The 22,311-nt window shown below is 43.7% G+C and overlaps 1 protein-coding gene across 1 annotated transcript in view; it reads left to right on the top strand.

Moving 5' to 3' along the window:
- slc25a26 (solute carrier family 25 member 26) overlaps window positions 1–22,311 on the top strand; it is a 71,370-nt gene that overhangs the window by 21,002 nt on the left and 28,057 nt on the right. The window contains exon 6 of the mRNA XM_008280122.1: window positions 21,563–21,607. Coding sequence (XP_008278344.1) covers window positions 21,563–21,607 — 45 coding nt within the window. The remainder of the gene's footprint in view (window positions 1–21,562; window positions 21,608–22,311) is intronic.

Consider the following 22,311-nt stretch of genomic DNA (forward strand, 5'->3'; position numbering starts at 1 on the left):
GCCCCTGTGCAATCCTCGTAAATCCTAATAATAAGTAAATGTACTTGGTGCTGTGAGAATATCAGGCAGTCGGTGTTATATTTGTGTCTGGGCTATGTTTGGCGTTGGGAGTGCACGCAAATGAAAACAGTAAGAAGTGAGGGAAAAGATGCTCGAATGTGCGAGAGGTGTGAGCGAAAGGTACGGCTCACTCTTAAGTTCACACCGGTGGCTCAAGCTCAAGCAGACCACCGTGAAACAACCAGTGCGCGAGATTTGTTATTGTGGCAGATTGGAAAGATAAGTAATCTGGAGGCAGTTGGCTTCCAAAGCCCACGTCTCGCCAACTAAAAGAAACAGGGAAATTGATAGTATCAACGTAGACCTTGGTGGTTGAAATATTTAAAATTCGAAATGACAAATGGCAACCGGTGACCGTGATGAAAGGAATTCAAAGGCAGCTACAGAGAAGCCTTGGCCTGATTTGTCTATTCGTATTCTCGAGCTTGAGCACTGTTCATTTCTTTCTTCGCCGTCCACCTGCTTGAGTTATGGAATATGGTTTTAAATGCTGCCTCCGTTTGAGTTGTTTGCAGGTCAAGTCGACCCTTGTTAGAAGACTGACGACCTTCTTAAACTACCTCTTCATCACTGGAGGATTCCTATCGCTTTATCACAGATGCCACTCCGGGGATGAACGGTTTTTACTCCCACTGCTACTATAGATGACAAATGAGTGGGATTATTTTCAGAGCGACTGGCCGCACCTGTCATTCACATTAGTTTAGTTGTGTAAATACAATCGTATCTGCACATTTCTCTTTTTTTCTCCTCATACATCCCTGCTGGCATGGATTTCCACTATTGCAGCCCTCCTAATACATTCAGTCCCTCCGAGGTGCGCGTTGGCAACGGGACATCTGCTGCAAATCTGACTAAACCTCGCTAACCTTCCTTAGATCAACATGTGGTCTTATTGATGAGTTCTGCAGTCGAAGGGGCTTTAAGAGTAAGCTGCCATGCTGTCAGACCCCCGCGTGTGCCTTTTTTTTTTTGCTCAGTGCAGACTTGGCTGGGGGACAGCGCAGGACTTTTCCGCTGCTTCGGGATGATGCATTGGAAGCCCGTGCCACTGAGACCCATGGATCACACGCTTATGTTAAGTACGTTTGTCCCCCCGTTGAACACTTCAAGTCCGCTCAAGAATCCATCACTGTGGCTGTAATTCACAATGCAGGGATTCTCCGTGCGTTTCTGCGTTTTTGTGCGAGAGACTTATTACCGAAATCCACTGCCAGACAGTTTTCCAGGAAGACGACACGGTTGTTTTTGACAGCCACAGTCACTTTTAATGCCTCTCTCTCTTCCCACCGTATGCGTGTCTCGTGCGTGTGCGAGTTGCCGGAGACGTGACCACGGTGGCCTTGTTAGTCTGCGTGTCTCTGCGGGTCTCGGGGCTATGTTTGCTTCCCACAACTTTGTGCATGTTTGTCTCAATCCGAGCAGAAAAACCTTTGGTGCGCCACATGTGTTTCTAATAACACGCAGCCCCGACGGCCTGGCAAAGGGACTGAGGGTGTGTGTCCATGTGTGTGTGTGTGTTGGGTTGGGTGGGGGTCTGGAATGGAAGGAAAAGGGACAGCAATGTTTTGGATGTCATGTGGAAGGAAATAAGTGTCAAGAATATGCTCCTGTATGTTGGTGCCAGTACACAAGATTGAGAGTGATGTATTATTCCCCTGACAGTCATAGTCGCGATGCAGATTTAGTTTGAATTGGACGCCTGTTCCACTTGAGTTTAGTAGGTTTTGAAGTGACATAATACCCTAACTGCCTCATTACTGTAATACCCACCTCAGCCAGTTAGCCTATTATAAAGTCAATGTATGAGAATAGAAACTTTGACATAAGTTAACCTCTCAGCCACTCTGAATCGATAGATTGCGACCGTAACGTCTTATTTTCACTGTATCTTGGAGTGACAGAGGAGAGTGAGATTGGAGGGAGTGGAAGGAGGATAAATCAGCGCTGTGCTGAAGCCAGACATAAGGAAGCACCCAGTAATTAGAGGTTAACCTACCTCTTTTTTACAGCACCGCTACTCTCACATGAGAACCAGCGATGCACATCCGTTTTCTCTCCTCCTTCCCCAAACCAGGCACGTCTCATTTCTGCGGATTTACAGTAACATTCAATTGAAAATGTAACTGATGACCCCTCGGGAAATCAATTGGCTTTTTGAATGTAAATCACATTAAGCCCAGACAGTGATTTTTTCGTTTGCTATCTGCGTGGTGGTTGTGTAGTTTTGTAAGCTGTCTGTTGCATAAGTGCCCTTTTTTCCTGACAGTCGTATGAGGCTCTCCAGAAGCAGCACCTGCTCCCCTCCACCCACCCCACCCAACCGGCCATATGCCTGCCCCTGCTCCCTCAGCCGCAGCCATCGTCTCGCTAGTGGCGGTGCTTACGACCCGAAAGCATCTGGAACAAACCACCTGAATGTCAGGGGTCAGGCTGTGATGTCACTGCTTAATGTCCAGTGGAAAAAAAAAAGAAATATAAAGTGTCACCTGCACCAAAAGCATTTACCTCACTCAACCCCGGCAGAGGTCAGGAGTTCAAACCAATTCATATTTCAACACTCATCTACCTCCATCGTAAGCTAAAGCTGTTTTTTTGTGTGAACCAGGGGGGTTGGTTTATTATGTACTGATATGCTACAATCACATAAACAATGTCAGATTCATGAAAGATTTTTTTTTCTTTGGATGCATTTACCAAAATAAATTGTTGAATTACCCTCTTTGGTCCACCGTTTTGGTCCAAACTAAAATCATTTATCTGATGGATTGTCATTAAATTGCGCTGCATATTTGGCTAGCCATCATGATGACCAAGAGCTTAAAAGCAAAAGTAATGAAATAACCGTAGGGCTTATAAGATTAAATTGAACATCATTCAACTTTTTCTCTTGTGTCATCATCAAATCAAAACCTTGTCCAGTGCTTTGGTTTATGCACAAATACCTGCAAAAGGACAATGGCCTTGGTTGTATTTTCTGTTTAGTGCTAATAAGAAAATAGTAAGATGTTAATGCACTAAACTAAAATTATGATGTAAGCATCACTGATAAAGGCATCACCGGTGACTTGCCATTGTGAGCATTTGTGTGTGGTTGTGATTTTGAAGTTGGTGAGCAAACGTTGAACAACAGAGGATCTGGGCTTCCTACCGCTGACAAACGAAATTAAAACAAATTTTCTTTTTTTCTAAGATGCCTTAACGTTTGCATTATGTCAGGAATCAGCCACCTGCACTAGTCAAGACTGTTTTAATGGAGTGTGCTATGAAAACTAACACTCTATCAAGAATAATGTACAAATGGGTGGACCAGGACAGGAAACGATTATTAGACAAATGGCTGCTTCATCTGCCAACAACACTGTACAAAGCTAGCCAAAAATGTAAAATTATGTTTTATTACTAGAGGTCAGCATTGAGACACTTCCATTCATGATTTATATTTTGGCATACTACCCTAAAAACCTATTATTGGGAATTGCAAGGAAGTTTGAGTATTTTAAGCTCATCTTCATAACCATGTAAGTCTTACTCCTGGTTGTGTGCGCACAGCACAAGAAGAGTAATTCTCCTAAACCGGTTTTTGCACTGTTGTACAGCCTCAAGTTTGGAATTTGGTGGTCACCATCTTGGTCTTTTGTTATCGGTCATGACAGACAAGCTTTGGATCTGACTGTAGACCTTGACACATGGTGGTACAGTAGTGACCTGTCAATCACAAGGTAGCTCCGCCCTGAAACATTCTAAAATTTATATCGATTTTTCTTAAAAATGGCACCATAATTTACAAAGTGAACATCATGCTGCACTCAAAAAGTAATGAAACTAGCGGCTGAGACCCTAAACTAACAAGGAAATTGTTTACCAAGGTATCAAATCAAGTCAGAAGTAGGGTCAGTTTCTTATACACTGCGATACAATCTGATGTCTTTTGCAACCCAAGGAGTCGCCCCCTGGTGGACAGTAGAAAGCATGCAGGTTTAAGGCACCTCTGCGTTCTCTTCCCTTTTCAGATCCCAAATCAGATCCATGTTCTGCATGCAGTTTATGGTGTTATTGATAGAAACTCAACATAAAATAAGGTCTAAGGCTTTCATAGTTTTCTGTTTTTTGGTTTGTTTGTTTTTTAAGTTTGAGAAGCCTAAAGAATAAACATTGGTAACTGTGTTAGTTTCTACTAAAAGGAACACTCTCTCCCTGACAAGCTGAATAAGACAGTTTGTCTTGTCCATAAAGGGTCAGTATTTTCATTTTCCCTAATGATAGTGCAGCTCGCCATTATGTTGTGCTGCCTTTTGTCAAGCCCTTAAACGGATTGATCAGGCCCATACATGGCCTTGTTTGACTGACTCATCTGTCTGCAAGGTTTTTTTTTGTTTTTTTTTTTTTCCGACTAGTTGTGTCACTGCCAGTATACACTTTTCTTACCATGGAGATTCTGTTATTTCCAGCTGTGCTGCTGCTGCGCTTATCTGATTCCCAGCTGATAAGATGTGCTTCCACGTGTGTGTGAGTGAGAAACAGGGAAAGAAACATTTCAGTTGGCCTTCAGGCAGTGATTGGTTAGCTGGAATGACTCTGGTCTGTGTTTTATTGCTGTGGGCATCGCTCCCAGAGAACATGCTGTTTGTGTGTCTGCACCTCGACCATGTGGGTTTCATACAGATGTGTGTGTGTGTGCGTGCCATGCTGAAGATATCAAAGCCAGCAGCCTTATTGTGGACCTTCCTGTCTGCTTTGCTCTCAAGATTGCTCTTTTTTGCTTTGAACACTAACTGCCACACCATTACCGAGGCTGTTTAACTGTCTTTAATGCTGGGTTTAAACTATGCAGTGTCATTCTGGTTAAAGAGCAACCCATAGTCGGAGGGTTTCTGGACTGAAAATGACACAAATGATTGTTTTATCCTGTGTGGTGTATCATAGAGCATGACCAATGATGCTGCATCATAATAAGAAGGCAGGATGTTTTCATATACAATAGTGCTGTCTGTTTTCAATCGTGCCCTGGTTTCATTGGAAAGGCAGTTTTCAGCGATAGCATCCAGTTACAGGAAACTACTCAGCATATAAATGTTTTGGTTGGCAAATGCACGGCCACAATTGTGTATATACAGTTAAAACACCTGAACTTCTTCCTTCATGACAGGTTTTGCTGCCCTGCGAACTGTCATAATAAACCCAGGAGCATTGTTTGTCAGTTTAGCTTCCATGACTTCCTACACCTATCTTGTGCAATTTAGTTTTAATTTTGATCCGAGAGAAGAAAATCCGACTCCTCTGTGACACGTACATGAAAGACATACAATTGCCTCTATTATGTTATTCTTTTCCATTTTAAATAAAAAGTATTTGTGAATATTTTTTTCCTTGAAGAGCTCATGCTTTTTGCTTTTTTTCCTGTTATATAGCTGCTTTTTGTGCATGTAAAAGGCCTGCAAACTTGCAAAGCCAAAAGTTTAAAGGAAGTTATCTCTCCCATCGAGAACACTCCTTTTTGAAATGTAGGCTCTGTTATGTATTTACATCATTATGACACACATTTGCATAACGCCTGCCTAGCGGCTGACTTGGCATTCCCTCAAACAAACAATGAACAGTGTCCTTGCTGCTAGATCTAAATCTTCTCTGCTTTTAATCACAGATCTACAGTTACGATTCATAACTAACATTACTTTGCTTTGGTTGGATCAGCTGACCAATCAGACCGGGTTGGGCTTAAAGCGACAGTAGCAAAAATTGAGTGTGTCAAACCGAGAAAAGAGGTGCTGCAGCAATAAACAGTATCAGACAAATGTATTAAAAAACATTAAAATGTGTAAAAACATATTCTAGTACACCACAAAAATACAATTATGCAGCTGTAAATGTGCACAATATGGGCTCTTTAATGGAATGTACGCTGGGCAGTCCAGTATCTGCGTAACTAGCAAGATTACCAGTGCCAGTAAACCAGTGTGCAGTATCAGTCAAAATGTTGGACAGCTACTGAAAGATTCTTCTTTATTTCAACTGCTGAGCCGAAAAGCAGTGCTCTCGATTTACCAGTCTATCTGTGTTCCAACCCTCACCTGTGGTCACGAACTCTGGGTAGTGATCAAAAGATAGAGTTTGCAGATTCAAGCAGCTGAAACAAGTCTCCTCCATCAGGTGGCAGATAAAGTGAAGAGTTCAGACATCTGGAGGGAATTCAGAGTATACCTGCTACTTTGTGTCAAAAGGAGATGGTTAACGTGGTTCAGGCATCTGATTAGGATGCCTCCTGGACACTCTTTTTAGGAGATTTTCTGGGCACGTCCGACAGGGAGGAGACCATGGGGTGGACGTAGAACTTACTGGAGGAGTTACATATCACATCTGGCCTAGGATCGTCTGGGGGTACCCCAGAAGGAACTGGAACACAGGACATCTGGAGTGCCCTGCTTAGCCTGCTGCCACCAAGTCCCAACCCTGGACAAGCACAAGAAAATGGATGCCTCAGTTGCTGGATCATTGTCATAAGGATTCATTGCTTGGGTACCATGTACAAGGTGTGTCAGAAAAGTTTCAGGACTGGTGTCACAAAAGATATATTTCAAATCCAAACTACAAATTTTCCCCTTTGAAGTAATCCCCCTGGAGTCTAACACACTTTCCCAGCCTTCTCTGCCACGCCGCCATGCACTCCTGGAAGGATTTTTCCAGGATCCTCTGCAGCGCCATTGTCACAGCCATCTTGATGTTATCCAGGTCTTCAAAACGGATCCCCTTGATGACCCCTTTGAGCTTGGGGAAGAGGGAAAATCAAACAGAGCCAGGTGGGGTGAGTAGGGAGGTTGCTCCAGCACGGTCATGTTCTTCTCAGCCAGGAACTGTCGGATGCTCAGGACATTGTGAGCAGGCGCGTTGTCATGGTGAAGCAGCCACCACTTGTCCTGCCTAATGACCGAAAGAACGAGATCGCAAATGCAAGCGGCCAAAATGAGTTTCCTCTGCAGGGTGGCTGGGCGCTCCCTTAGAGATAGGGTGAGGAGCTCAGTCATGCGGGAGGAGCTCGGAGTAGAGCCGCTGCTCCTCCACGTCCAAAGGAGCATGCTGAGGTGGCTTGGGCATCTTTTTCGGATGCCTCCTGGACGCCTCCCTGGGCAGGTGTTCTGGGCGCGTCCCACCGGGAGGAGGCCTCGGGGAAGACCCAGGACACGTTGGAGAGATTATGTCTCTCGACTGGTCTGGGAACACCTAGGGGTCCCCCCAGAAGAGCTGGAGGAGGTGTGTGCGGATCGGCAAGTCTGGGCAGCTCTGTTAAGGCTGCTGCCTCCGCGACCCGACTCTGGATAAGCGGGAGAAGATGGATGGATGGATGGACTTGTCCTGCCACAGCTCTGGCCTCTTCTCACGCACTGAACGAAGGAAACGCCACAGGATGTCTTTGTAGACATGCTGGTTGATCGTCTGAAGGGGAAAACTTGTAGTTTGTCGTTTGGGTTTGAAATATATCTTCTGTGACACCAGTCGTGGAACTTTTCTGGCAAACTTAGTATACTTCACTCAAGTCCCGCCTAGCCAACCCATTCTACATTATACAGCAAGTCATTATCATTCTGCTGTAAGCTTGTTTGCATTTCTTCAAATCAATCACAGTCTTATTAGGAGGAGCAAAGCGAAGGATGCAGCACCATCATGTCCTGCTCCAACCAGCTGTTCAGCTCGGTTAACTCTGCAGAACCACCACCCTCCTCTCCTGTGCCTCAGTATTCAGCACCAACACATTTTCTCTCACGTCTCCCACGTCTCACTCCCAGCTTCAGATGATTCCGAGGCAGCCATACATCTCCCTTTCTGTCAACAGCTAATTGGTTGACCCTCGGGGCTTCCTGTACCGCACCACATCACCATTCACTGGCGAATATGCACTCTGCCATTGATGCCATCTATCAGCGGCTATGACAGATCAAACTGTCGTTGGTTTTTAACCCAGAGCTCCTTCAATATTTCATTGGCTCGTATGTAGCCGATGTCTTAAACACAGCATATTTGCTCTGCGGCATGTTTAAATACCAGCTGTGAGGATGCTGGCGATGATATACGGCGGTTTGACATTCATAATGCACCCCTCTAGTCACTGCTTGAATGATTGTGTTTGCATTTTACTTTGGACATCACATCACATGTGAGTGTCTCTCCTTTGCTACACATTAGCAGCAGGCTTGACTTCAGATCTCTTCTTTAACGGCTGTAGAGAAAAACTAGCATCACCTGATAAGAATGTTTGCGTGTTTTGCCTTTTGTCTTTTGCTGCGTCACGCGTACAGTTCGAAGCAACAAGCTGCACACAGGTGGGAGGAAGAAAAAAAAAAAAATCTCCCGCACAACATAAATATTATTCAGACTTTCTGGGAAGCATTTCTCTCATGTCGATGGAATTGCTCTCTTGAATCTTTGCCAGCACACTGCTTCTCCCTCCACCACCTCCACCTTCAGGCTCTTCCTTTCCTCTCTCTCTCTCTCTTTGTCTCCCCCCCCCCTCCACTTTAGAACAAGTCTTAATTTGTCAGGAATATTACTGCCCTGCGCCGAGATTCGGCAGGCCGCGGCGGCTTATGGGAACCGGGGGCCAGCTGCGATACGATTGGCTCACGGGAGATGTGCCGGCGCTCGAGACTCTCCCTAGTTTGGCTTGTTTAAACATACACACACACACACACACACACTCTCCACACTGCCCTTGGCATTCAAAACTGTCAGGTGGAATTCTTCAGCAAGTGCAGTCACACTCGCGCTTAGTTTTTACAGCGCGAGAGGAGCTGGAAAGGTTGAGATGAGTGATTGCACGTCGCTAAAGGCTGAACACTCCTCATAGCTACACAGTATAGGCCTTAAAGGGACATGTTGCTCACGCTGCAGGATGCAACCGCGGCGGCCTCCGACGCTCCCTAATCTGTGACAAATTTAGGTTTTTGTGGGGCTGCGCTCAGCACGAGGGGGAGTTACGCTTTGTATGTGCTGTAGGTTTAGGGTCGGATAGGCGTGTGATTTGTGTGAAGCGTGCCTCGGGGGAGCGTCAAGACAGGTGTGTGTGCGCTTCGAGTGAGACGGGGTCTGTTTTCTGTAATCGGGAGAGCAGGCTTTAGCCTCCACTACCCAACCACCAAGAGAGAAGTAATCCAACCTTCTCTCTCTGTTTCCCTCTCGCTCTCTCCTCTCTCTCTCTCTGTCCTCGGCACTCTCAGTTACCCCCTCTCTCCCTGCCTCCCCTCCTCTCTCCCCCCCGAGGCCTCTCTGATGAAGTGAGAGGCCAAACACAGGCCCAGAGTGCCGGATCAGGCTCCTTCTATCGATTGACTTTTTTTTTTTTTTTTTTTTAAATGTGTTTGTTTATTTATTTAAAAGGACCTGAACCCCTTCGTCCCTGAGGTGTACTTAGGTGCCCCCTAACACACACACTCTGACACACACACACACACACTGGACTGTACACATACATTCCTCCTATGTTTAGACAGGGGTTTTTGCAGCGTCACCGTCGAGTGCCGTCACTGCAGTAACTAGGTGTGACATGAACTCAGACGGTTAAGCGTGCACGACTTGAACCCTGTGTTTTTCATACACGACAGAGAGCCTGACCATCAGAAAAAAAACAAGAAACAGCCCATGTAGGGTTTGAACATTGTGGGAAATTGTGATAGGAGTAGTTTAGCCTGTTCTGTTTTGCGATATTATCATTACACTCCTCACTTTTGCTTGGAGGGAAATAGAGCTGGATGATGATGATGATGATAATCAGTGTAGTATATTATCGTGTACACTCACTTTGCACTTTATTAGGTATCATTTGTGAACTCCAGCGTAATCCAATACAACAGCTCTGCCATAAATTCTACTTTTATGAACCTTCTGCATTTTCAATTTTTGTTCTCACTTGTGTCAATAGGATGAACAAAATATTAGGAGCCCTTTAAAATGTGATACTGTCTAATTCGCCACCACCCACTGTGACCTCCCTGATTAACATCAAGTAGAGTTATGACCTTTTTGACAACGTCAACAAAGTCTAGAAATGTAGGCGCTTCATAAAACTATAATTGATGGCAGCGCGTGTGACTGCTGACAATATAGTTCAGTGGAATTGTACCCTGATGATAAAGCTCCATCTTCGTTTATTTTTTTGCACAAGTTAGTATTTTAGACAAGTTTTGTTCAAAAGGTGAAGATTTTTAGATTTTTTTCAACTTTATCAATTAAATAGTTTACCTGTAATGTTCAAATTACAACATCAGTAAAGGAGCTAACATATAATGATTAGGAAATATATAACACAACAGAATATAAGTAGATTTTACTGTTTTTTTTACATGCAGGTGTAGGATTGAATTGTATTTATACAATAATTTTAGTTTAGTATATTCTGTAGAGGGCTGCAAGGTGGCTCGTTGGTTAGCATTGTTGCCTCGCAGCAAGAAGGTCACTGGTTCGCGTCCCGGTGGGGACCCTGTGATCTTTCTGCGTGGAGTTTGCATGTTCTCCCCATGCAGCGTGGGTTCTCTCCGGGTTCTCCGGCTTCCTCCCACACAGTCCAAAAACATGTTGAGGTTAATTGGTGATTCTAAATTGTGGTTGTCTGTCTCTAAGTGTGGCCCTGTGATAGACTGGTGACCTGTCCAGGGTGTCCCCTGCCTTCACCCTGAGTCAGCTGGGATAGACTCCAGCCCCCTGCGACCCTAGTGAGGATTAAGTGGTGTATAGATAATGGATGGATGGATGGATATTCTGTAGAGAAAAAAATACATTTTGAAGAATTTGCAATGGAATTACTTCTTGAGTTCCATTTGAAAACGTACAACAACATCTTTGACAGGTTGTAAACGAGGCAAGTGAGTACACCTGACATCAGTGGAGTTTATTTTTCTATGTGTACATCTGGGCTTTTGTGTAATTAATAACTGAAGTACACATTTACATTTAGGAAACAAATTAGATTACTTTTCTTTTTTTTCCCCACACATTTGACATATTGTGACGTATTTCAATATTTAAAAGTAACTCAAACATAAAATATGTATTAATTAAATCTCCTGGCCTCAGCTGGAGTTGTTTTAAGGAAGTAATTGCTGCTCTTCCCCCCCACACACACTCAATGTTTTCTTGTTTACTAAGTGTTGCAATATGCATATCGCATATCAGTCATACTTCATTACAGCAGCACTAACCAGCAACATGCCTGTGTGTATTTGTTTTCTTGATATGCTCACTCTGGCTGGCATGAGCTCCCTTGTTATGCAGTTTCTAGCAATTGTTTTTTTTGTGCTTTTTTGTTTTTCGTGCGCCCTTGCGTGCGTGTTTCGTCTTAATATATTCCTCCGAACTGTCCAACAGGTCTGGCTTCTTCATGCTCGGTGACTTTTAAGACTGTGGTTGAGCGCTTGGCACAGCAACTTGTAGAAGTGTCCAACACCACCTGTCTGTCTGACATGATTAATGCCTTTATCAACTTTCAACATATTAAAATCCGATCGCTGTCTGTTTGTTATCAGCGTGTCACCGCAGTCGGTTCCTCGTCGTACTTTCATGACACACGGCAGATGGAATGTGGGTGTGTCTGGATGTTTGTGTGAGAAGTGTGTGTGTGTGTGAGTGTGTGTGTGTGCACTTGTATGACTTTGGAAAGTGAATCCAGCTTGCAGCCCTGTTGCATTAGCAGGTAATAAATGTGGACTTAGACTGTGGGCTTTACTCCGCCTGTCGAGTCCGTATGTTTTGGTTTTTTTGTACTTGTGTGTGTGTGTGTGTGTGTGTGTGTGTGACTTTCTTGGTCTTCTCTTGGCCCATAGTGATTCTTCACTTTGAATAAGGCTGCTGCTGATTGCTTCACCATCTGACACCCATCTGCTTTCTTTTAAAAGCTCTCCTCTCCTCTCCTCTCCTCTCCTCTCCTCTCCTCTCCTTATCTCACCTCGAACCCTTCGGTGACTCACCGTTTCTTTAAATGACTACTTAAACATGCGGAAGGAGCCGTTGTTTGTTTCATTTTGCGTATAAATCGAATTTGAGGCGGCGCACATGGCCTCATTCGAAATGGTACATTTGGTAAATTCCAAATCCACAGGTTTAGGAGGAGGAGGAGATCCAAATGGATTTGGAATGGTCATTCAATATCAAGTGGTAACAGAGGATCCAATAAACTTCTCTGGCTCGTGAATCATTTGCTCATTTGCTCCACATCTGGTGGCAAGAATGGAGCAGAATGTTGTGGGATTCAGGATTGCACCACAGTGTCTTGACTGAGTTTAGAATGTGAGCAGCGGTTATTTGTGTCTGGGATTTCATAATGTAACAGTAAAAATCTGCGAGGGCGTCTTTCACTGTCATAATTGTCATTGTAATGGCAGTAAATAATGTCTTTAAGCCCATCTTGGCTTTTTGAAACCATATAATGCAAAATTTTGACGTTTTGGAATCGGCAACTAACCGACCCGTGATTGTAGCTCCAAAGAAAACACACGCAGGCACAGGGAGGACACGCAAACTGCACCTGGGAAGGCCTGCAGACGACCAGCAGGACTGAACCCAGAATTTTTTCACTGTGAGACGAATAAGTGTAACTGAGAATTTGGATCATGGAGTGAGGCAGCCCTGGTAATTGTTTTTTTCAGGGAATTAGCCATCTTAATTACAGATCTTGCCTTTCTGGGTACAAACAACAATTCCCCTGTCACTTTATTGAGGGGTTGCTGTTTCTGCATCCTTCTCTTAGCTCCGCCCCAATCCGACTGATTTAAAGAAATGCAAACAAACCAGTGTTTCCTTCCACTATAGCAGAATGAAGTGCAGCCAGAACAGTCTGTAATGAGGGATGAGCTTGCTAAGTGAGACTAGTGTAAGATGTAAATGATGCCCAAGCGCTGAATGTTCCTGTCTTTGATGACTCCTACACCATCTCTTCACTTTTCATGCTGCAGCATCCTGGTGTCCATGATGGAGCCTCGTTTTACTTGCATGCTAACGCGCTACAACCAAGATAGTGATCACTGTAACACCTATAGCAGCATGTTAAGATAGTTTTTCTGAAAACATTAACCCTGTGACATTAGCATTCAGTCCAATACTACACCACAGAGTCACCATCATGTCAAGCCAATGCATTGTTGGTCAGTGCTGGTTAAATGGTCGACCAAATGTTATTCTGTTATTGCTGATTTTAATAATTCTTTGGCCACGGTGAGTCTCCGGTGCACCGTTAATGATAAGTGGAAGGTACAAAGTAGCTGTATATCATTTTAATAGCAGGGTTTTATGCTAAATATCAGACATGCTGAGATAAATTGCTCCATTTTTTTTTTGGGAAAGCAGCAGAATTTTGGCTTCCAGTAACGTTGGCTTTGGAATGCATTTCCACAGTTTTGTCCATATGTCCATATGGTGTGTTTTTTTTTTATACGCTCGAATACAGATCATGAGTGATATAAGCAGTCAACCCCACGGCTGAGCGTTTCTACCTTTGGAGCTGCAGCAGTGTACTGATGAAAGTCTCAAATATACAGAATCAAACAGCGGTGGTTTATGCTTAAGAAGCCTGAGGGAACTTTTCCATCAGGCTTTTTGGACGGATCTTACTGTCTATCTTCGTTTGCAAAGCTGGCAAAACAGAAATTGTGAGCCTGTATCTAACACGAGCAACACATTGTTAGCCGTTTGATAAAGTATCGTACATATTTATATATATCTTCTCTTAAGACTTAATTTCCGGTTCGAACTTTAGTAGCTCAGTAATTCCAGTTTTACAACTTATCAGTAGTTGGGTTATCTGTTGCGTGGAGTAGTTTTACAGCTCGTGAGTAAAAACGCTCGAGCAAGCAGGCGGCAGAAGTCGAAATAGAGGCTTTTAAATATTCACAAATCCACACAAATAGGTGTAGTGTTACAGTCGAGCCATTTTAAGGCAGAAAGAGGATTTCTTCATGGAAAAAAAAACTTCAAAATATATAATTGTGATACACAGAGATGAGTTTTTAGGGATTTAATCAATCCAAGGGAAGGTCTTCAAAGTAGAAAAGTGCTCAAAATGTACCGGTGAGGTACTGTTTTGGAAAAGGAATCGAATGGAAAAGAAGAATAATGTCTCTCATCTGTTGTTTTGGCCATCAATACACTTGTCTGCTTGTCTCTTATTATCCATCTCCTTTACCGTTTCTCTCCTTCTAAATACTCATCAGCATGCAGAGGCTGCAGTATGACCTATTAAAAGTCATTTGTCAAATTGCAGCCAACTGGCCTGCCTGCAATCAGGCTCAATGTGAATATATTTTGACATGTGTTTTTCCTGCCCTCCGCTGAGTGCCTAAGGACCTGTGACAGCCTGGAGCCTCTCTGAATACTAATAAAGTTAGTACTAATACAGTTGGCAAGGACGCATACACACACACACACACACACACAAACAGGAGCACTGTCAGCAGAATAACACAGCAGACGCAATCTCCATATTCGTATAATATCGTACCTGACAGTCACAGCAAGTGGCACTGTCACCTTTGATCACTCGCAAAATGCGTCAGCCAGCGAACACATAATGCAGCTCTTCATGCACACAAACACACACACACACACAGACACACACCAGCGGTAATATGATTAAGCACGCCAACATATTCATACAGAAATGTTCAGGCGCACACATGCAGGATAGCAGGTTTGTGAGTGTTTCCCAGCAGTGGAATCCTCTCCCCGGAGGACGGCGGGATGACACAGATGTTTGTGGAGCAGATGCTGCCGGAGCACAATATTTTTCTTTGCGGTTGCAGTAGTTGCACGGCCGTAGTTTGACTAGATTTTTTTCACAAAACACACACACACACACACACAAACACAGGTATACAATGGCAACTATAGCTCTAACCTCAGAAGTGAGCACATGGAGACGGTACAGTGAGCGAGATGCAAACAGTGGAGAGGAAGATCTAGTTTTACCAGTCAGGTGTAATAAAGGGCCGTACATTTAAGGGTAGACAAAAACAAAAAAAAGATAATTGTGTGAAAAAAAAAGTGAAACAGGTGAAGCAAACTGCAGAGCCTGGTCTAATATATTTGGGAATCCTCGCAGCAGTTGTCAAGATATTTCATTCTCACTGGAGAAAAAGTCAAGGGATCACCAAAAGTCAGGAGGGTGAATGCTCTGGGGACCATGAATATACATACAAAATTCCATTTAACCAAAGCGATGGCTCAGTATGGCTATCTCCAGAGTCACACGTCAAGAAAAATCTAGAGCTTGTTCAGTTATTCCATAGCTTTAGAAGTAGCTGCCTCTGTTCAGTGTGTTCTGGTTGTGTGCGCGCGTTTTTTTTTTTTTGTCAGGATTTTTATGTCGAGTGACAGGCCATGTTCGCAGACCTCAACAACGTGTTAAATGCACTGGGTGTGTTCATCTCCCTGGTTATCGTTATGATTCGGTTGTTGCTCAGGCAGCCATAGAAGCGCACTTGATTGGCTCAAGCTGGAGCTGAGCGAGCTAGTGAAGTTTTGGCAGGCAGAGAGAAACCTCAGTCATTTCCAATGGACACGAACATCGCTGCTGCTCTGCCTGAAGGGAAGCACTTTCTCCTGCAAACTGATCCTTTAAATACCAGCTGCGTGTTTGCTCTGAAATAACACACTGAAACAAGATAACAACATGCTCTTTCTTATTTGCATTGCAAGGGAACATTTTGATGATAAAATATACTGTAAAAGCTATTTTGTTAAAAAACTTGAAAGTTCAGGCAGCAACGATGCCAGAAAAATAGCTACAAATGATAAAATACTGTAGTTTTTAAAAATGGTGAAAATAACGCCAAATATTTGTAAGATAGTTATATTTTTAGCTGATTTAAAATATTGCAAAACAGTATAGTTTTACAGTCAGTTTGGCCTGGTTTATTTTGACATTCAGTGTGTATATAATGTTTTTTTTTCTGTGACTTGACAAGATATTATCTGTTATTTAGATAAAGGAGCAGTTTAAAAAATATGCACCATGTTTCAATCCCTAATAAACACAAGTTTTTCTTTAAATAACAGCAAATATCTCATATATATATATATATATAGTATTTATTTTTTTTCATTAAAACGCAACATAAATATGGTGATTTTCAACTTTTTACATTTGTAAAAAATACAATTTATTTAATGTATACATTTTGTTAAAGCTTAACCTGTAGATGGAACCTTCTCCTGTGATGTTTTTTTTCTTTTCTGTACTTTACAAAAAAACAGAAAATAAACACACAGCAGTAAATACATTCTTTTTTTTTTTTTTTTTTTTACAGTGTACTGGGCTGTTGTTTGTCTGTGGCCTGATGATCCTGACATTCTTCTCCATAATTTATAGGAATTTATGAAGCCCCGTCTGTTTTTAAGGGGAGTTTAACTACTTTGGATTGAAGAGCCACCATCCACACAGACACACACACACACACACACACACACACACAGTAACACACAGAGTCACACAGAGTGAGTTTAGCTTGGCATAGCGGAGCTGAACAGGCCGTGGTAGCCGAGGCGTTATATGAGGCCGGGGGATGAGACGGAGTCAGCAGTTAGCACCATCCAGCAGCGTGCAGTTTCTGCTGCCTGGCTGCCTTCATGCTAGCCTAGCGTGGAATGACCCTGGCCGTCTGCATGGCGTTGTGCTAGTCTAGCATGACATAGCTGAGGTCTCGGTGTGCCCTCAACACTCGAGGCGTACCCCTCTGTAACTGGAGAATATCAAAACCATGCTGTTCCTCCAGTCCCAGAGAAAGCGTCCCGTCTCGTCGTGAGGCTCAACACCTGCAACCATTTACGACCAGGTGGCCTTTCTCAGCATCCTGGAGCAGCACAGCCAGCCCTCCACACTGGGCTTCAGTTAATGATTCTTTTCATTATTGATTTATTATTGTGGACGTTTCAAATTTTAACATCTTTTCTAAGGAGCCAGTTTGCATTTATGCGTTTTATTGCCTCTCTCTCAGTAGTGAAAGAAGCACTTTCCACCTTACGACGTTCACAATAATCCAGTTGAATAATGCCAGAGAAAAACATCTCAACCTTTCAGTTCCCACTGTGTTCAGTTTTTAAATAATCTAATTATAGCATACGTTGATGAAATGGCTGTTTTTAGCATTGCTCTGCATCACTGGTTTGCTGTGTGTTTGGCTTGTCTTAGAACTCAAACACTGTGGTTCTAGTTTTTACTCAGGATAAAAGAGAGAGAGGAAGGATATGAGCAACATTGTGAGGTGACAAGATGATGCAGATGTGTGTCTCCAAGGTTACCCAGCCTCGAAATCAAGCAAAAAAAAAAGATTTGTAGTGAGTTGTGCATTGCGTTGCTCAGCTTGATAAAAAATGAGCAGATGTCGGGTTGCTTTCTGGTCGGAACGCTCACAGTAGGAAGATGCAATATCTGTATGAGAAATGAAAAGAGAAGGTAGAGACACTTGTCCAATCTCCTTCTTTCCTTCCCACTTCTCGTTCTGTCTCTTTGTTTCCCATTCAGCTGAGAGATTTATTACGTCTCTCATCCCGTCCCTCCACTACGCCGACGTCAGGTTGAAGCATCGCGTCGGTGGGTTCGAGCTTGTTGGTGCGAGATGAGCGCGGAGAGCGTTTTAGTGTTGGAAAAAATAACAGCGATTAGCTCACACATCCCCCACCCTGTGAAATTGATTTCATAACTCAAATAAACAAACGCACACAGCTGGATTCTGCTGTATGTCACATCATGTCAGGTTCATGTGTGTTTCGTGTGTGTGTGTGTGTGTGTGTATGTGTGTGTTTGGTCTCAGCCCTCCCTTAACTATAAATGGCTTATCAATTTTAATCAGACCTCATGTGGTTTTCAGATGTTTCATCTCTGTCGGGCAACACACACACACACTACACACTACACACACACTACACACACACACAACACACCTCGCTCTGTGCCAAGGGTGTCAAACCGAGTCATAAATCACTGGTGGATCATTCTTTCCAGATCCTCTGCTGAACCCATCTGTCTTTCTCTCTCTCTCTCTCTGTCTCTTATGCAGTTGTTAAAGAAAAAAAAAAAAAATCCTCTCTGCACTTTTTTGCACAAAGTACGAACGAATCAAATTATTGTTTTGAGTTTTCTGAAATTACTCTATCGCCCTCTTTATTTAACTGTCTCTTTCAGCAACAACTCAAAGCCTGTCTGAAACAATAAGACTCTGACAGAGATTGGGAATGAATTTATGTCGAGGCCCGGTTTTTGAAAGAAGTGTTATCCAATAGAGACACTGCATGTGTACCCCATGTGTCCAATTAAGATTAAATGACAATTCCAACTTTGCTGTGTTTTGTGTGCAAAAGTAGTCCAAAAGTATCAATATTCAATAAGCCAGGACATATACTGACTTTAGTTTACTTTGACTCGCATCAGTACAATATGTTCTGCTTACATCTAGCAGTAATATTCATTACTACAGCACCCCTCTCCCTCTCTCCCTCCCTCTCTCTTTTTCTCTGTCTTTCTCTTTTTCCTGCCTGGAAAAGCAGAACTCATCGGGGTGGTAATAAAAGACAGGTGCACTTTTATAACACTCCTCTTTCAGGGGGCTGGAAACCAGACTTACAGTACGTCAAATAAAGTTTTTAGATAATCTCCAAGGACTGAGAGAATGTGCTTCTGTCTGCCCAGATAGACCAGATGGGCAAACATTTCTGTCCGTCCCCGTCGCAGACCCGCTTTATCAAGCAACAGCCCGAGTGCAGCATTTGAAGCTTTATGTGCTCTTGATGTGAGCTACATAATGTTCGCATGTTTGAGTAACGGCACTAACATGAAATCACTTTTCAAGAGAAGAAGCATGTTGTTAGGTGACCACAAGCCTCGCAGCAGTAACCGAGTGTGGTGGGGCTGTATCCTCCATTATACTTCAGGCGTGCACACGGGCAGCTGTGCACAACACGACGCGTAGTTTTTCCTATTGTACTATTTTTGTAGTTCACAGGAGTCCACTTGGAAGACTCCTGCACATATGTGCGCAGTCGGTCGTCTCTACATGTATATGCACGCTGCTGCCAAGCATGTGAACTGTTGCCCTTGTTGCAGATTTTGGGCTGCACATGGATGTTTCTGAAGGGCTACCTTCTGTGATGATCCAAGTAATTTTTTTATCTCCGCGAATCCACGCAAACCCCCACAGAGTCTTGTGTGCTCACAGATGAGAAAAGTTTATACTGACCTTATAATACTGTTTTAGTCTGCAGGAGTCGACTTTATCGCGTGCAGTAGCTTGTATCTATGTATTCCACACATGCACTTCAACCCTTCTAGCATAGCCACCACACAGATTATCCCTGTCAACACAAATTTGTGGGCTACAAGCAGACATGAGAAGTCTGTGCAGAATTTCATGGGCTGTGTCCGAAATCACCCACTATACCCTACGTAATGCACTATCTAGGGTAGTGCTGTCCGAATGTTAAGTTACAAATGTTACACCCTATATAGTGCACTCAAAGTATCCCACAATGCACCGTGACAAGTAGCGTACAGCCAATGGTCGTGCGTTGTGCGACAAGAAATGCAAACTGGACGAACGAGAGTCATTAAAAAGTAAGAAATTTCCTGTTTATGTTTTGTTAAGGGGTTGCAGGGTGGAGCAGTTGGTTAGCACTGTTGCCTCGCAGCAAGAAGGTCGCCGGTTCGCGTCCCGGTGAGGACACCGGAATCTTTCTACGTGGAGTTTACATGTTCTCCCCGTGCAGCGTGGGTTCTCTCCGGGTTCTCCGGCTTCCTCCCACAAGGTCCAAAAACATGTTGAGGTTAATCGGTGATTCTAAATTGTCCGTAGGTGTGAATGTGAGTGTGCTTGGTTGTCTGTCTCTAAGTGTAGCCCTTTGATAGACTGGTTACCTGTCCAGGGTGTCCCCTGTCTTCACCTTAAGTCAGCTGGGATGGGCTCCAGCCCCTCTGTGACCCTCGTGAGGATTAAGCGGTGTATAGATGATGGATGGATGGATGTTTTGTTAAATTTAATTTTACCCATTTCTTAGCTATGCAATAAACTGTCAATTTAATGTGTTTGGACTACGCTGCTACGGCACAAATCACAGCTAGCAAGCAACGTAAGTAATAGCTCGAGTAGTGTCCAAAATGTTACTTTGCCAAGGTGCTCCCTACATAGTTCACTACATACTTCACTATATAGTGGTCCCTACATGGTGAGTAGGGAATAGGGAGTGAGTGGATGATTTCGGACAGAGCCATGGACTTGTGGAGATGACTGAATTTTCATCTTGCAGACTTTAGCAGACCCTTGCATACTCACAGGTGTAGAAACTATAATGGCCAATTCATGGATTCTGCAGGACTGATGCTGATTTTAAAAGCAAACAGCATGATTCTGTTCGTACTGAAAGTCGTGAAACTATGAAAAGTCTTAATGTAAAAAACAAAACATTTCTGAATATCTTGTCTTACTCTGCATTAGACTTTAACATCAGGCCTTTTATCACGTCGTTTTAGAAGCTTAAGTTCAGTTCCACTCACTTCATGTCTTGACGTTTATTCTTTTTAAAGAGCCTTTAATAAAACTGCAAAGATGTTAAATCATTTTATATTCAGCTCTGAAATAGCAGAAACACTTCAAGTTAGTCTCCTTTGGACAGAGTGTTTATATGAGGTCAGTTCATTTGGACTAAGCGTTTAATAAGCTCATTAGGAGGCGTAAACACAGTTCGTGCATTGTCTTTGAGCCCCGGCTGACTCAGAGTTGGATCCCTCCGGTTTTTACCAATATGCTAACGTAGTCTGATGGAACACGCTGGAGTAGGCGGCGCAGACGGATGAATGATCCTCTTGTTGCCGCGATCAAAGACTGATGACACAACTCGGTGTGGCTTTATTTATTTCTCTCACTGGTTTTTGTTTTCGTTCCCTCTCTTCCTTCCTGTCCTGCGCCTGCCGATCCTGCAGATGACGGGAGGCGTGTGTGTCTGCGATGTGTGTGAGAGGGTATACAAGTCTGTGTGTGACTCTTCTTGTGTGTGTGTGTTTATGTAAAGCGTGCTCAGTCCTGTCCATGTGTCTGCATGCTGCTGCTGTGTGTGTGTGTGTGTGTGTGTGGTCTGACTGTGTCATCACCCCTCGCCTTGGCACTGCCATCGATTTCCTCCCGCTGTAACTTCCTGCCTGAGCCGATTTAGTGTTTCCAGCAGCAGCAACACACACACACACACATCACCCCAGACCCTCCCTCTATCCCTCTATTTCCAAGTTTGCTTCATCTATCCATCCATCTATCCATTCAGATCTGCCAGACCACAGCCCGTCTCATTCATTAATCATCAGCAGTGAGAAGGAACAAGGGAGCAGTCAGACCAGTGAGAGGAAATAGAGAAAGGTGGCAGGAATGACAAGTGCAAGAGATTGGAGGTTAAAGATGAAACTGGAAACCTCCAGGAAAATCAAAAAAACTAACGCTGACATAATCCTGATGATTCAAAACTTTTGTCTGCTTTTTTTTTTTTTCAGATCCCCTTCTCACTGGTGCAGTTTCCACTTTGGGAGTATTTAAAGGTATGTATCTGCGACGTAATAGTTGGCCTGGCTTAGTTTGTCCCCTTAGTGTTTTTATTGTTCATCTATTTCATCCCTCCGCTCTCCACCGCCTCTCAGCGCTATCATTTACAGTGATTATTCCCAGTGATAAATCCGGAGTAAAGTTACAACGCCGCGCTTTACGCTCTGACACATTTACAGCAGGCTCACCCTCTGCATTCCCCTGTATCATTGTGGCAGGCGAAAATGGGACTTTACGCCCCGCTTTAATGGGTTGTCACGACCACCATCAAACCGGCCTTCAATTTATCATGAGCTCTGAGCATATCCAGTCCTCTACATCTCTCATTTTCTAGCTTTTTTTTCTCTCTTTTCATTGTGGTGTCCTGAACACATAAAAAGCCGTTTCTCTTTGAAAAGACGGCGTTTTTGTCGGAGTGACATCATGTCTCAAGGGCGCGAGAGGCGGACAGTCAAACATTCCATCGACGTTGGGAGCTAGCCGGCCGAGCTAAGACGAACAATACGCCGCACAGCTGTGTGCGCTCGTATGTATGTGCGTTCGCGAGAGTTACATTTTGTCGCTCACAAGTGTCTCTTTGTCCCTCAGTCAAAGGCCTTCTCTCTCCAGGCCATCTGGACACGTCCGTTGGCGGAGAGCTGAACTGCTGGAATCTGGACCTTTCCTCTCCTCTCCTCTCCTCTCCTCTCCTCTCCTCTCC

The sequence above is a fragment of the Stegastes partitus genome, unplaced genomic scaffold (assembly GCF_000690725.1).
Source record: "Stegastes partitus isolate 25-593 unplaced genomic scaffold, Stegastes_partitus-1.0.2 Scaffold182, whole genome shotgun sequence".
Taxonomy (NCBI): Eukaryota; Metazoa; Chordata; class Actinopteri; family Pomacentridae; genus Stegastes; species Stegastes partitus.